Consider the following 13,223-nt stretch of genomic DNA (forward strand, 5'->3'; position numbering starts at 1 on the left):
GGTCCGCAATTCAGCGGAGGAATTCCCCTAGCCCTGTGGGTCTGCAATTCAGCAGAGGAATTTGCTGACCCAATCCACTGCGGGTACTCAAATCTACCCTGTCCTGGAATAGGTGCTCCACAGGACGGGACTCCAGTTTGGACTCCTCCTGTGTGTATTTTCCGCTGTACGTTCCCCTTACGAGTGGACCCGCGTCTCCCTTTGGCAGTTCCAGCTGCCCTCCGGTCGCCGTGTCGTAGCAACTCCCCCCTCCTTGAGGCTGGATCTACCCATGTGATGTATTTCGCCACTTTTACCTCCTTCTTCCTGGGCAGGTGTGGTCTCTGCATGGTCTTTTTCCCCTGAAAGAATAGGAAACTGGACAAGACCCCCTTCCCACGATGCGTGTAAGGGCCCCAGCCGGTTTGGCTCTATGCGAGAAACATAGAGAGAAAAGAGGCCCGGCGAGGCTCGGCCCGTTCCCAGGTTGGCAAGCGTTGCCTTGTTCCAGGGTAACCAGAAGCATTCCGACGACTTTTATGGGGCATTGGGGAAGGGTACGTGCAGTCTGACACAGCTGGTTGCCTTTGCATGTAAAATACCTGCCTGCTCCTGTGTCAGCAGTACACATACATGGCTCAGCACATGGTGTGATTGAAATTGGACCCCTAGTGTTGCTTCTTCGACACAACGTTGAAGTGAGCGACAGATGGGGAACATCTAGGTGTAGAAAGTTGAAAAATTTGGGAAGATGTGGGGTGGACATTTTTTCTTTAGTGCTGTCTCAAGTAAGAGCAGGGGAGTCATTACATTTATAAGTAAACATCTACAATTCAAATGTCTCAAAAAGATTAAAGATAAATTAGGAAGAGTCATTATTGTTTTAGCAGAAATTCAGAGGCAAAGGTTGATTTTGGCTAATATTTACACGCCTAACGCTGATGATCAGGGCTTTTTTGTAGATCTTGAAAGGATGTTGCAAGCCGCTGGCACCTATTGGGAGGAGACTTTGATCTTTTGATGGACTCAGTCCTTGATCATAGTGAAGCAAAAGTGTGTAAGCCCCCTAGAGCAACACTGATCTTACAGATATTTGGAGACTTTTAAACCAATCTGGTAGGGACTATACATTTTTTTCGTCAGTCCATAATATTTATCCTAGATAAATAGATTTTAGATTTTAAATAGAATAGATTTTTTTATAATAATATATATTTTTTATATCTAAGTCCCTCATTTCATCTGTTGTGGATTGCTCAATTGGAAACATCTTAGTCTCAGATTATGCCCTGGTGAGTTTAGAGGTGTTGCCACATACGGAGAAAAAGAAATCATATAGCTGGCTCTTTAATGTATCCCTTTTGCAAAATCCTGGTTTCCAACAAATGATAAAGGCTGGAATCAATGTTTATATGGAGGCCATCTTGTCCTCATTATTGTCTGTGGGAGTGGCTTGGGAGGCATTTAAGGCAGTTCTTAGGGGTCAGATCATACAGTATGCGTCATTCATTCAAATATCCAAAGAAAGAGAGCACTTGGAGTGGAAGGGAATATTAAAAGTGCCAAGGCAGAGCTGAAGCGCCAAATGTTGTCTGATGGCCTCAGAGAATTGGCCCGATTGAAATACAGATATAATACTATTTTGTCACAGAAGGTGTAGTTTTGGCTATTCAGGGCAAGACAGTCATACTTATAAAGAAGGGAAGCTTTTGGCTAGATATATAAATCAGAGAGAGTCTTTTTCTACTATTCCCTAAGTGAAATCTGCTGGTGGTGAAATACTTACCTCTGATGAAGATATTAGAAACTTTGTGGAACCATTAGAACTCCATAAACTGAGCAAAAAAATTATCTTGATTCTGAGATAACCTTGAGGAGCTTGACGAAGTAATTAATGCCATGCCTACATGCAAGGCTCCAGGGGCAGATGGTTTTGCCACTGAATTTTATGCTACAAAATTGGCTCCACTTTTGCTAGAAGTTTATACAGAATCATTAAAGAATGGATAGATCCCACCAACCATGACATAAGCCAGGATCAGTCTGATTCTTAAAAATGACAAAAATCCAAGTGATTGTAAGAGTTACTGTCCAATTTCCCCAATCCAGCTAGACGTAAAAATATTGTCAAACATTCTGGCTAACCGATTAAGTAAAGTTATACTTGCAGATCACGTGGGGTTTGTTCAGGGCCGTAGCTCTTCTGATAACATTAGGCATTTCATCAATATCATTTGGTCAGTGGCGAATGATCAGACTCCGGTCACGGCAATCTCACTTGATGCCGAAAAGGCGTTTGATATGGTAGTGTAAGATTATCTTTTTAAGATTTTGAAAAAATACGGTTTTGGGAATACTTTCATTGGATGGATTAAGTTGCTTTATCTTTATATGCAAATCTCTCATACTTTTACATCAGAGGACATGCAGGGAGCTACTTGCCATCCATACAGACTATGCAATTAACCATTAGTTTATGTATCGTATGCAATTTAATTGTTTACAAGGATAAAAGAGTGGGCTTCTTGAGAAGGAAGACTCAGGTTCTCACTAAACTCAAGACGTTGCACATTAGATGTCACATTGTGATGTCACTTTTGTCTTTATGGGATTTTTACTGGATTTAAGAAAATGCAAGCACAGATTACAGGAAAGCTGGGGCAGTGTGAATGATCAAAATCTTGCAGTTCCAGAACAGTTACCGGAACGATTTATTCTGGGATTCATGCTGGGATCTCTTTGTGAAAGAAGCTAAAAATAAAGGAGTGCGTGCCAGCAATCAGGTAATATGCATAAAACAGCCCAGACCATCTCCAAATAAGGACTTTCAGCAGCACCGCACCTGTACAGTTGCAAATGTGTAGAGAAAGATGCAAGAGAAAAATAATCACACTACAAAAATGCAGTACAGCAAAACAATTTAGAATGATTTTATAATATAATGTACCAATTTAGACGTTGGATCAACTGAAGGCCTGCTTGTAACACTGCTTGAGTAGAAGCATTTAGATTAGAAAAGAGATCAAATATTAGATTGAAGGCTGACTTTCAATATAAAGCAGCGAGATGCTCTGCCATGAGTACACAACATGCAAAACCTTCTGACAAACCATATACACGCTGTAAAGCAGCATTCCACCAACTGCATCCAAGCACATCACATCCAATGGGCATAAGCCTATTGTGTACTCGCACAATAGGCTTAGATTTTGAATAAAGTTTTGTGCAAATTTATTGAAAAATTTGAAATTTCTGCATGGAAACATTCATAAAGGTTTTACACAGAAATGTGTGCATATGCATGGTTAGTGAATGAGATACACTGTCTTTAAGTTTTTGCCTATGCATTGTTTATTATGCATTGGCCTCCCTTCTTGACCCGTAAGAGGTGTCTGGCAGTTGTCCTAGAAGTCTTATTTGATGATACAAGGCATTTGTTTTAGTATGTCCACCAAGATCCAATCCCAATGTAGCAAACTATTCTCTACTATGGTAGTTAGAGAGGGGTCCTGCCATAAACTGGAATGCAATCTTGTCCATTGTTTACAACATTGTTCATATCCAGAATATCATACCATTTATCTAGACATTCTATTTAAACATACCCCATCATGCTCAAGAAGACTACAGAGGAAATGAAGTTTGTTTCATCTACCTAATATTTATTTGTGTAATAATATTTATTTGCGAAAGGGGCCACAGATAATGTATTCAAGCTTTTTAATAGTGCTGCAAGAGGCTTTCAATCACACCATTACAGACAGCTTGAACACATTATTTGTGGTCCTTCTCATTAACCAACAGAAGGAGGTAAAACTCAAATTTTTCTGAAGCAATGTTGTTGACGTCAATTTTACTATGGTATTTCCTATTCCAGGAGATTCAACAGGAATCCAGTTGCTCAGCTGTGGTATTTTGTAAAATGCATCTATTTTGGTCTGTCAGCATATCAGATCAAATGTGGCTACCCAAACCGCGTTCTGGGAAACTTTCTCACCAAGACATACAACTACTTCAACCTGTTGCTTTTTCAGGGGTAATCCATTTGTTGGTCTTTGTTTAAATAACTTGCATGACTTACATCATTTATTTATTTTAAGCCCATTTCACATGCTATTGGTTGTCCTTTCTTCACCTGACTCCTTCAGAATTCTTAATCATTTCAGTTGGCAAATTATCTTTTTTCCCCCTAAAGGATTTCCAGATCAAGGCTCTAATGTTTTCAGCAGTAAATGTGATAAATGAAGAGATCTGCATCCTCTTGAAGATTCTTGATCATAAACCATAGCAGGCAGCAGTTGCTGACTTAAATAATATATTTACATAAATTATAAATATCATGCCTGGGTACTGAAGCCAAGATAATTAGTTTGTCTGCATCCATTCAATACACACTTGTGTAATTTTCATTTTAGAATGGTCTTTATGTCTCTTGTCCCATTAACAGTCTGGTTTTGTTGTTGTAGTTTCCGATTAGTTCCGTTCCTGACAGAGTTACGAGCAGTGATGGATTGGGTGTGGACAGACACCACCCTCAGCTTGTCGAGCTGGATCTGTGTGGAGGACATCTATGCCAACATCTTCATCCTGAAGTGCTGGAGGGAAGCTGAGAAGGTGACTTAAATTGGTCATGATACTCTTTTATGACACTCTATATTCATACTCTATTTTTTCTTATTATATTATTTTCCTTGTGGTCCACTTATGATGTTAGTAAAGTTTTTTTTTTTGTTTTTTTTGCACTCTGTCTCAGCGTCTCCTTTAAACTCACTGTTATGATTGGCTAACATTTTGCAGCCTCTCGAAAACTCGGAGAATGAACCAACAATAAAAAGTAAATGTCAGGTTTTGCAGGTTAGGGAGATTCAATTCATTGCATCTGAATTTATCAAACTGTTCACACAAGCACAGCAGCAAAAGTCTACCAAACAGTTATGGCATATGAAACATTCATGAATGGAATTGGTGTACTGGAATTACTCATAAAATAGTGTTTTTCACATAACTGCCCCATCTTGCAATAACAGTTCCTTTGCTAAGCTTGAATCATATTGTGACAAATTCAAAATCAATCCACGCTGAAATCAGCCAAAATACATATACTGTAATATATGCTGGAATGCAGCGAAGACACATGCAATCCATGCTGAAATATGCTAAACCCACATCCACATGATGCAGTCAAGTAATTTTTTATTTGTATAGCAGATTTCACAACACTTATACTTTCAAAGCAGCTTTACAGAAAATCATGCTTTAACAGAAAATGATATTGTAATATCTATAAAGTCTTAGAGTCATCATTGTGCAGTTTGATAAAAATATGATTGTAAATTGTGTCTAATAATTAAATAAATATGTAAATAATAATTGTATTTAGAACCCCATTCTGCAAGCCGATGGCGACTCTGACATGGAACACAAAACTCCATAAGATGTAGGTTAATTGAGGGACATAATATTGGGAGAAACCAGGCTCACTGTGGGGGCCAGTTCCCCTCTGGCTAAACAGCATAAATTTAATGCTAATTAAATTAAGTTTTTTTTTTGTGTGTGTGTATTGCAAGTCATGGTTTAAAATGAGTAAACTAAGTAAGTGTTAAGGGCCAATGTTTAAACAGCAAGATTTTGTACGAACTGTAAAATTAATGACTAATGTCTTTGAAGTCCATCCTGGATTAACTGCAGAAGTTCACATAGATGCATTGTCCTTTGTTATTTGGCTGATGTACAGGGGCGTCAATTGCATATGGCAGGTTATGGTAGCTGCCATACCTTGGCTCCCTGGTTAATGCAAAGGAATATATTTTAATTACTGTTTTAACAGAGTTTTAAATAATTTTTTGTCACAAATCAACTCCCTACCCCCTCGCTGTTTGTTTGATTATAGCCATGCATAAGTCTGCTTGAGCTCTATAGAATGCTCCTATCTTGTGGTGAGTTGCACGGGAACATTTAAATGCACTTGAAATGCCCCTCTTGGTGTAATTTGAAATAAAAATACAGCTGTGAATGTATAATGTGATGCTGACAGGGCAAAAATCTTATATCTCAAAATATCCGATCCGTGCCATGCTGCAGCTGTTATAAGCCTATCGTTAATATGAATCATGCAACAATATTGACAAGAAAAAGAGAAAATCACTCACCGTCTTTTGCTAGATAACTTTTGTAGCATTAAGCCCAATAAATTTCAATGACAGGTCTGCTTATCAGTCAAACTGTGAATGCATTGGTTCTGTATTAATATAAATTGTATAATCACACAGTAAATATTATATCAATATTTTAAGTAGTATTTTTCATTAGATTACTTTTTAATGTTTTTATGTCCTTTTTTTATATTTAATTGCTGTTGTAACTGAATAACATCAAGCACTGTTTACTCTGTTCTATATTTTATTACTCTGCTTCATAACTGGCTCTTGACTAATTACTTTAAACACTTGAAGCAATGTTTAGAAGAAACACTTCTACAGTAACTACAAGATCTGATAAAAAATGAGCAATTTCACCAAGGAAATCAGAATAATTCCCGGGTGATCGATATTTTGTAGCAAGGGTAAAATAGTTATTTTATTTATATCTGACGGTGTCAAATTAACCATTATTGGTTCAAAAGACTTATACATTTATATCCTGTCCTCTGAGTAACACCAAAAACTTCACTGTAAATTGTAGCAACACCTCCTCCTCGACCCTTCAACAATAACCTGGGGTTCAACTAAACTAATATATTCAGACTCCCGGACGACGTTCAAAATGTGAGGCTGCGAGGTCCTGAGCTCTGCAGGCAACTTTCATTTAAACAGTAATTTCAGCATGCAATATACAAAACAAAAGTATTACGAGGCCACCCTTTAGCATGGTAACAAAAGTGGTGAAAGAAATTAGGCTACGGAAGATCGTATACACTTATTCTTATCTCTTAATAATGTTTTTTTTATTTCATAAAGGCCAAAAAGAGTGGCCAAACTTGCACCTTAGCTACTGCTAGCAAAGAGGCAGCAAGCGCAGTTGATTATGGATACTCAAACGGCTGCCCTCCGTCAAGAAATAGCATTCTTCCGTCAAGAGCTGCATACGACTGTCAGTTCTCTGCAGTCTTCTAACGCACAAAATACCAAGCGCATTGACGATCTAGAACGTTCTGCCACAGAATGGAGTTCAACCGTCATGGCCGTGGAAACTACAGTGAAACACATGCAGTCAGAAGTGTGTAGTTTGACTGATAAATGTTTGGACTTGGAAGGCCGAAGCCGTCGACAGAACATCCGCCTAGTTGGAATTAAGGAATGGAAAGAAGGGAGCAATCCTCGGCAGTTCTGTGCGACTGTGTTGAAGGAAATATTGGACCTCGAGGACATTCCTCGTCTAGACCGCGGACATCGCACTCTGGCACCAAAACCTAAAGAAGGGGAGAGACCCAGACCGTTCATAATTCGAGTGCATCACAGAGAATGCAAGGATTGCATACTTCGCCTTTCTAGTCAGAAGCAGCAGCTATTCTACAATGATAAACATGTATACATCTTCCCAGATTTTGCTCCGGAGGTCGCTAAGAAGCAAGCTGCTTTTACAGATGTTAAACGACTTTTTAAGAATGTCCCTGGCATCAAATTCGGCCTCTGTTACCCAGCTAAACTACGGATTACGTTTAGGGGAGAGGACAACACCTTTGATGACCCTGAACTGGCCATGTCTTACGTAATCTGGGTGACCAAGATCAGGTAATGGTTGATCAGGTCCAAAAGCAATAGACTAACGTTACCTTTATCTGTTCATAATGTGGGGCAAGGCCTTAACGGTGTGTGATATTAATATGTTGTGGTTTACTCAGTTCAATCTTTCTGATAAGTTGTTTTTGTCTGGATTAGATTTACAAAAATGTCAGAAATTACACTTAAAATTTAATGTATGTAAAAATGATTGTTGCTTGCCATCTCATAATTGTTGAGTCAGTGTTTGGTAGTATTACGTTCATAAGTGTGCATAGCGCCATCCAATAGGTGGAGCCGCATAGCTGTATGTTGTAGGCCACTCATTAACAACATGCCCTTAAGTTTTAATGTTGGTTAGTCTCCTGTGTTGCGTAGTAACATTAAGTGCGTATACACGTATGCATGTCTGTATTTATGTATGTGTGTATGTATGTGTATGTCTATATATGCATGTATGTATGTATGTATATGTGTAGATGTGGGTATATATATATATATATATATATATATATATATATATATATATATATATTTTGTTTTTATTTTTATTTTTTCTCCCTCTTCAAAACACTATTACAGTGCCAATTTCACAATACTATGCTACTTTTTCAGTACATTGTATTTTGCACTGCTTAATTGTCTTTCTACTTGTGTTGCCTGCTGGGCTTTGGGTTGGCAGAGTTTTAGCTAGAGACCCAAGCCAGTGAATTTTGGGCATTTCGCCCTGGGATTTATGCACTTTTTTTTTGCACAAGTTCCTACTCCCTTTGCTGCAGTCGTGTGATTATAATAGTATAGTGATATCTGACCACGCTCCTTTAACTTTGGAATTGATCTTCCCTAGACCCAATTAAGTCTGATGTAGACTTAATTCACTCCTTTTGTCTGATGAATCTTTTATTACTTTTATTAATACACATATAGATATATTTCTGGAAGCCAACTAAAATAATGAGACTTCCCCATCCCTGCTGTGGGAGACCCTTAAGGCCTACTTGAGGGGGCAGATTATCTCCTATAATGCCTCTCTCCACAAATCCCGAATGGCTAGACAAATAGGATTATCTATTCTCATCTCAGAAGTAGATAAAACGTCTAGGTTACAGATGTAACCTCCATTCCCTGATGGAGGGAACGAGACGTTGTTTCAGAGAAGCGACACTAGGGGTCTCTCTTGAGCTCTGAATATGCCTCTGATCTATGAAAAAAGGCCAATGAGTAGTTGGCAGACAGAATATACATACCCCGCCCCCCGGACATATGGGTATAAAGGTGTGGAAATACGTTGAGTTCATTCAGGATTTTTCTGAGGAGCAGGAAATGGTCCGGCCACTACAGCGGCTCGGCTCAGCAACTTAGCTGGGAGGACACAACGTCTCGTTCCCTCCATCAGAGAACAGAGGTTACATCCGTAACCTAGACGTTCCCCGTCTGTCGCTCTCTCGACCTTGTGTTGGAGAAGCGACACTAGGGGTCCAATTTAAATCACGCCATGCGCTGAGCTGTGTACATGTTCTGCTTACACAGGAGCAGGCAGGTATTTTACGTGCAAAGGCGACCAGCTGTGTCAGACTGCACGTACCCTTCCCCAATGCCCCAAAAGAGTCGTCGGAATCCTTCTGGTTAACCTAGACAGGGGAACAAGGCGACGCTTGCCAACCTGGGAATGGGCTGAGCCTGGCTGGGCCTCTTTTCTCTCTATGTTTCTCTGCATAGAGCATTTAAACGACCGGGGCACTTACACGCATGGAGGGAAGGGGGTCTTACCCAGTTTCCTATTCTTTCATGGGGAAAAGACCCTGCAGAGGCCACACCTGCCCAGAAGGGGAGGTAAGAGTGGTGAATACCTCACATGGGTTTTTAGGCGGCATGTGGAAAGTGGCGCAGTGGTAGATCCAGTCTCGCTAGGAGGGGGGGAGTTGCTACAACACCGGAGAGTCCTGCCCTGTGGAGCACCTATTCAGTAGAGGGTAGATTAAGTACCCGCAGTGGACTGGGTTGGCGAGTTCCTCCGCTGAACTGTGGACCCACAAGGGCTAGGAAGGAATCATCCAGAGATCCGAATATGCAGAATCTCCTGGAGGAGAAAGCGCATAGTTTTACCTTGGCCAAGGGAAAGGGCACTAGGTGCAAGCGATCCACCCGGCCAATCCGTCAGCGTGTTACCGAGTTCTACTGGCTCGGACCTGAGAAAACACAGGACGATACTGACCCAGTATTTTTTCAGTATCGTGAGATTGAAAAAATCTTGCAAGGGTATTAAGCGTTGCCCAACCTGCTGCTCTACATATGTCTGCTAGGGAGGTGCCCCTGGCCGGTGCCCAAGAGGACGCAACACTTCTTGTTGCGCTTGCTCGGACCCGCAAAAAAGGGGGGCACGGCCTGGGTGTGATAGGCCAATGAAATGGCAGCCATGGCCCAGTGGGAAAGCCTCTGTTTGGAGACAGCGTTCCCGTTCCGCTGTCTGCCAAAGCAGACAAATAGCTGCTCAGAATGTCTAAAGCTCTGCGTGCGGTCCAAGTAGGTACGCAAAGCACATACCGGACACAGCAACAAAGGGGCTACCTGATCTCTGAAGGATGTGGTAGGAACCTTGGGCACATAGCCTGGTCACTGTCTTAGGATCACATGTGTGTCTGCCGGACCAAACTCCAGGCAAGTGTCACTAACAGAGAACGCTGGCAGTCCCCCGACCCTCTTGATGGAGGCGAGCGCGATCAGCAGGGCAGTCTTTTAGAGAGAGGGCCCTGAGTCCAACTGATTGTAGCGGCTCGAAGGGGGGTCTCTGAAGGCCCGTGAGGACCACTGAGAGATCCCAGGTGGGGAACAGGCTTGGCCGGGAGGGAATTAACCTCCGGGCGCCTCTTAGGAACCTGATGATTAAGTCATGCTTACCCAAAGACTTGCCATCTTCGGCAGCAACATACACCTTTAGGGTGGAAGGGGACAGCCTCCCCTACAGCTTCTCTTGCAGAAATAAGAGCACTGACCTAACTGCACACCTCTGCAGGTCTTCGGCCCGGGAAGAACACCAATTTGCGAACAAGTGCCACTTCAGGGCGTAAAGATGCCTAGTAGAAGGGGCTCTGGCAAGGTTTATCGTGTCTACAACGGTAGGTGGTAGACCAGCTAGATCTTCCGCGTCCCGTCCAGGGCCAGACGTGGAGGTTCCAAAGGTCTGGGTGCGGATGCCAGAGCGTGCCCTGTCCCTGAGTTTTTCCTCAGGGGAATTCGCCAGGGAGGGGCTGTCGTAAGGAGTACGAGAACACGGCCTGGGTGGGACAATAGGGAGCCACTAGTGTAACTTGTTCCTCGTCCTCCCTGACCTTGCACAGCACCTGTGCAAGAAGGCTCACTGGGGGAAAATACGTACTTGCGCAGCCCCGCAGGCCAGCTGTGTGCCAATGTGTCTGCCCCGAGGGGAGCCTCTGTTCGGGCATACCAGAGCGGGCAGTGGGAGGTCTCTCGGGATGCAAACAGGTCTACTTGGGCCTTGCCGAACCATTCCCAAATCAGCTGGACCGACTGGGGGTGAAGCCTCCACTCTCTTCTGGGCAAGTGTTGTCGTGACAGCGTGTCCACAATCACATTGAGGTTGCCGGGGATGTGAGTGGCACGCAGCAACCTGAGTCGGACTAACAGGAGAAACTTCTGCATGGCAAAGAAAACAACTCTAGGCAATTGATGTGCCACCGCAACGGGGTCCCTTTCCAACGGCCCGCAGCTGCGTGCCCATTGCACACGGCGCCCGGACCCAATTTGGAGGTGTAGGTTGTGACCAGGACGCATCGGGACACCTACTGCAAGGGGACTCCTGTCCGTAGAAAGCAGAGATCTGTCCAGGATTTTGAAGTTTGGCGGCAGGCGGGGGTGATGATCACACGGTGCGTGCCGCGGTGCCATGCTTGTCTCGTGACTCGAGTCTGGGGCCAGTGCTGAAGCGGTCTCATATGTATCAACCCCAGTGGCGCAACCGCCGCGGAGGATGTCATATTCCCCAGGAGCTTCTGGAAAGTTTTTAAAGGGAGCGCCGTGCCCGGCCTGAAGGCCGCGAGGCATTTTAGCACTGACTGCGCACGCTCGTTGGCAAGGTGGGCTGACATTGAGACTGAGTCTAATGTATCTGAGTCTAAAAGAGATGCTCTGAACCGGGGCAAGCTTGCTCTTTTCCCAGTTGACCTGAAGCCCCAAACGGCTGAGGTGCCTGAGCACCTGGTCTCTGTGAGCGCATAGTAACTCTCAGAAGTGGGCCAGAATGAGCCAACTGAGTAGGTGAATGCCGGCTTCTCGGAGCGGGGCAAGGGCTGCCTCTGCGACTTTCGTGAAGATGCGAGGGGATAGAGACATGCCGAAGGGGAGGACTTCGTACTGAAATGCCTGGCCGTCGAATGCGAACCGTAGGAAGGGTCGGTGTCGAGGCAGAATTGAGACGTGGAAGTACGTGTCCTTCAGGTCTACTGCTGCGAACCAATCTAGATGCCGGACGCAAGTTTAAATGTGTCCTTGCATGAGCATTTTGAACAGGCGTTTATGCAAAGCTCGGTTGAAAAACTCACAAGTACAAGATCGGTTGTAAGCCGCCGTGCTTCCTTGGGTACGGTGAAGTAAGGGCTGTAGGGACCCTTCTTCATATCGGTTGGAGGGACAGGCTCTATCGCGTCTTTGAGTAAGAGATGATTTCCACATGCAGGGATTTGGCGTATTTGCCGTGTACTGCGGTAAAGCGGACACCCATGAATGGGGCGGAGGCCTGGCAAACTGAATTGCGTAACCGAGTCGGATGGTCCTGGCCAGCCAGCGTGACGGATTGGGAAGTGAAATAAATCCGTAGCGTTAGCTCTGACAGCGTACTGCCCAGTAATGGCTTTTCAACTGGGCACCTTTCAATGGCCCAAACAGGGGATTAAGTATTTGGGTATTTTATTCCCAGTAAATTTATTTGATTTAGTCAAAGTTTTTTGATTGATGTGAGTAGGTGGGCATCATTACATTTATTGATGATTGGGAAGGTTAATGTTATTAAAATTAATTGTATTCCAAAATTCAACTACCTACTACAATATCTCCCTGTAGATGTCCCCTTTTCTTATTTTAAGCAATTTGATAGTATAGCGAAGTCCTTTATTTGGAATCGAAAGCGTCCCAGGTTACATTTCAATAACTTCAATAAGGCCTACACAAGATTTTGTTTTATTATTATGCATTCGGTCTCAGACATTTGGCTCATTGGTCACCACCTGAAAGAGCCCCTCCCTGGTTTGAAATTGAACAAAGATCTTGCCCCTATTTTACTATTACAAAGAAAATCCTAATAAACGGTATAAATGATGTATCTCTTACTATATTCTCATATTCCAAATATGCAAAAAGATTTCTTTTTAAGATAAACATTTTTATTGATTCCAAAAAGACAAAGAAAAACAAAACATTTATACTATGAATCAACATTTAACTCCCACTACTACCCCTCCCTCACCAAATCAAGAACCCCACCCTGACCCGAAACGAACATCTCTGTGGTCT

At 42.9% G+C, this 13,223-nt stretch overlaps 1 protein-coding gene across 1 annotated transcript in view; it reads left to right on the forward strand.

Annotated features, from left to right (window-relative positions):
* Window positions 1-13,223, forward strand: part of si:dkey-11f4.7 (piezo-type mechanosensitive ion channel component 2) — a 554,199-nt gene that overhangs the window by 513,629 nt on the left and 27,347 nt on the right. Inside the window, exons 45-46 of the mRNA XM_052147980.1 lie at window positions 3,857-4,015; window positions 4,446-4,593. Of these exons, the coding sequence (XP_052003940.1) occupies window positions 3,857-4,015; window positions 4,446-4,593 (307 nt within the window). The remainder of the gene's footprint in view (window positions 1-3,856; window positions 4,016-4,445; window positions 4,594-13,223) is intronic.

The sequence above is a fragment of the Xyrauchen texanus genome, chromosome 18, assembly GCF_025860055.1.
Source record: "Xyrauchen texanus isolate HMW12.3.18 chromosome 18, RBS_HiC_50CHRs, whole genome shotgun sequence".
NCBI lineage: Eukaryota > Metazoa > Chordata > Actinopteri > Cypriniformes > Catostomidae > Xyrauchen > Xyrauchen texanus.